The following is a 1,755-nucleotide window of genomic DNA, read 5'->3' on the forward strand; positions in this document are numbered from 1 at the left end:
GGTCACAGACGAAATTGGCCCATCTGTCAAGATAAGCAATATATTGGAGTTTAAAGGTATTTGCTCGCCTAACTAGTGATTTTTGTTTTTTATTATTTTCTCTATTGCAAGAGTAGGAGTGAAGTGTTAAAGTTCAATTATTGGTTTTCTTAGTCTATTTTTAAGATTTTCTCGAACCTTTTGCTTGAAAATCGAAACTTTAAGCTTGAATCCAATGATTAAAACCCGCGTTCTTGTACTGTTACAATATTTATTTGTAAAAAACGGATGGAAAATGAACTTTCTGATGTGATACTACAACGTCAACCGTTTTGAACGAATTACTACCATAGTATACAATTTACTAGTAGTCTCTTAAAAGTTTTTTGCTTCCTATACGCTTCTACTGTTGACAAATTGTCGACGGCATCTATAACGCATATTAACTAGCGCACATTAGCTGCTCACAAACGGCTCACACACGCGCATCATTAGAATCGCTCTCCGAGCGGTTTTATAGTAAGCTCTTTGATCTGCAATGAATAGCAACACGTGATTAATGATTGACATGGCAAGTCGTTTACTCTCATTAAATATGTGCCAACCTCAACATGCTTTGGAGTTGAAATCACGTGTAGCACACTATTGGCTATATCGTCGGGCTCCAGGAATGGTATTGGTTTCTTTAGTAAATCCGGATCGTTGAAAATATCTGTTCGGACTGCTCCAGGACTTATACTCTGAAAAATGATACGTACTCAAATTAAGCATTTAAAGAAAACTAAAATGTCCAACATACCGTCAGTTTGACTTTATTATTATCGTTCAATAATTCTATACGAAACGTTTCAGTGAGAGCGGTTACTGCATGTTTTGTTGCTGGATAGACATTGTATGTGGTCAGAGTATCAACTCCAACCGGTACTCCGTGTCCTACAACACTGTTCATGTTAACGATATGACCATCAACGCTGCGTCGTTTCATTGATTGGTATGCTTCACGGGCACACAAGATCAGACCCATGATGTTAGTTTCTACTACATCGCGAATCATCTGAGTATTTCCGGGTTCGATAAGTTGAGTAGATTTCAGAACACCAGCATTGTTCACCAGCACATCCGCACCACCGAGATTAGAGTCGATCCACTTGAAAGCTGCCACAATATCCTTTTCACTGCTCACGTCGCACTTGCAGGCGTGGAACCTCAGTTTTAATTTGTCGTCTAGCGATGATTTGAGTTCTTCTATTTTGTCGACACGCCTTGCCATGCCGACGACAATCATGCCAGATTGCAGGAGAGCCTTAGCGATGGCCCATCCTATTCCGGCACTAGCACCCGTTACTGCGGCTACACGATTCTGCCAACGATCCATCGCAAACAATCACTTATTCGCAAGTGATGCATTGCTATCGGCGTGCAACTAATTTATAAACGCTACATGTGTTTCTTATCACTTATTTTAATAGACGTTAATTGCTACTGCGCTAATAGCTCAAAGCTAAAGAAATATTTTCATCAATACATTTATTGTATTGGAACCTTTTGCATTGTTAGCAAATGGATTTTATACTATCACTTTTAATTATCAATATATTTAAATGGTGTAAGAATAATCATTTTTTTAAACTTTCATCGACCCTCAAGATTTATGTGCAAAGTTTAGGCTTAAAAGTATATTGGAAACTTCAACGTTTGTTACGTTTAACCTTCCTCCAAACTCTGGCGCCACATTTGGTGCCATTTTGCAAATGTAACTTTAATAAGACGAAAATA

General features: G+C 38.2%; 1 protein-coding gene across 1 annotated transcript; it reads right to left on the reverse strand.

Annotated features, from left to right (window-relative positions):
* Positions 1-233: 233 nt before the first annotated feature.
* LOC110680302 (farnesol dehydrogenase-like) lies at positions 234-1,391 on the reverse strand. The gene is made up of 3 exons (XM_021856138.1): positions 779-1,391; positions 585-719; positions 234-512 (listed from the first exon to the last, which is right to left on the reverse strand). The coding sequence occupies exons 1-3, from the start codon at positions 1,352-1,354 to the stop codon at positions 471-473; spliced, it is 753 nt and encodes a 250-aa protein (XP_021711830.1). The 5' UTR covers positions 1,355-1,391; the 3' UTR covers positions 234-470.
* Positions 1,392-1,755: the final 364 nt, after the last annotated feature.

The sequence above is a fragment of the Aedes aegypti genome, unplaced genomic scaffold (genome assembly GCF_002204515.2).
Source record: "Aedes aegypti strain LVP_AGWG unplaced genomic scaffold, AaegL5.0 Primary Assembly AGWG_AaegL5_hic_scaff_1171_PBJ_arrow, whole genome shotgun sequence".
Classification (NCBI taxonomy): domain Eukaryota; kingdom Metazoa; phylum Arthropoda; class Insecta; order Diptera; family Culicidae; genus Aedes; species Aedes aegypti.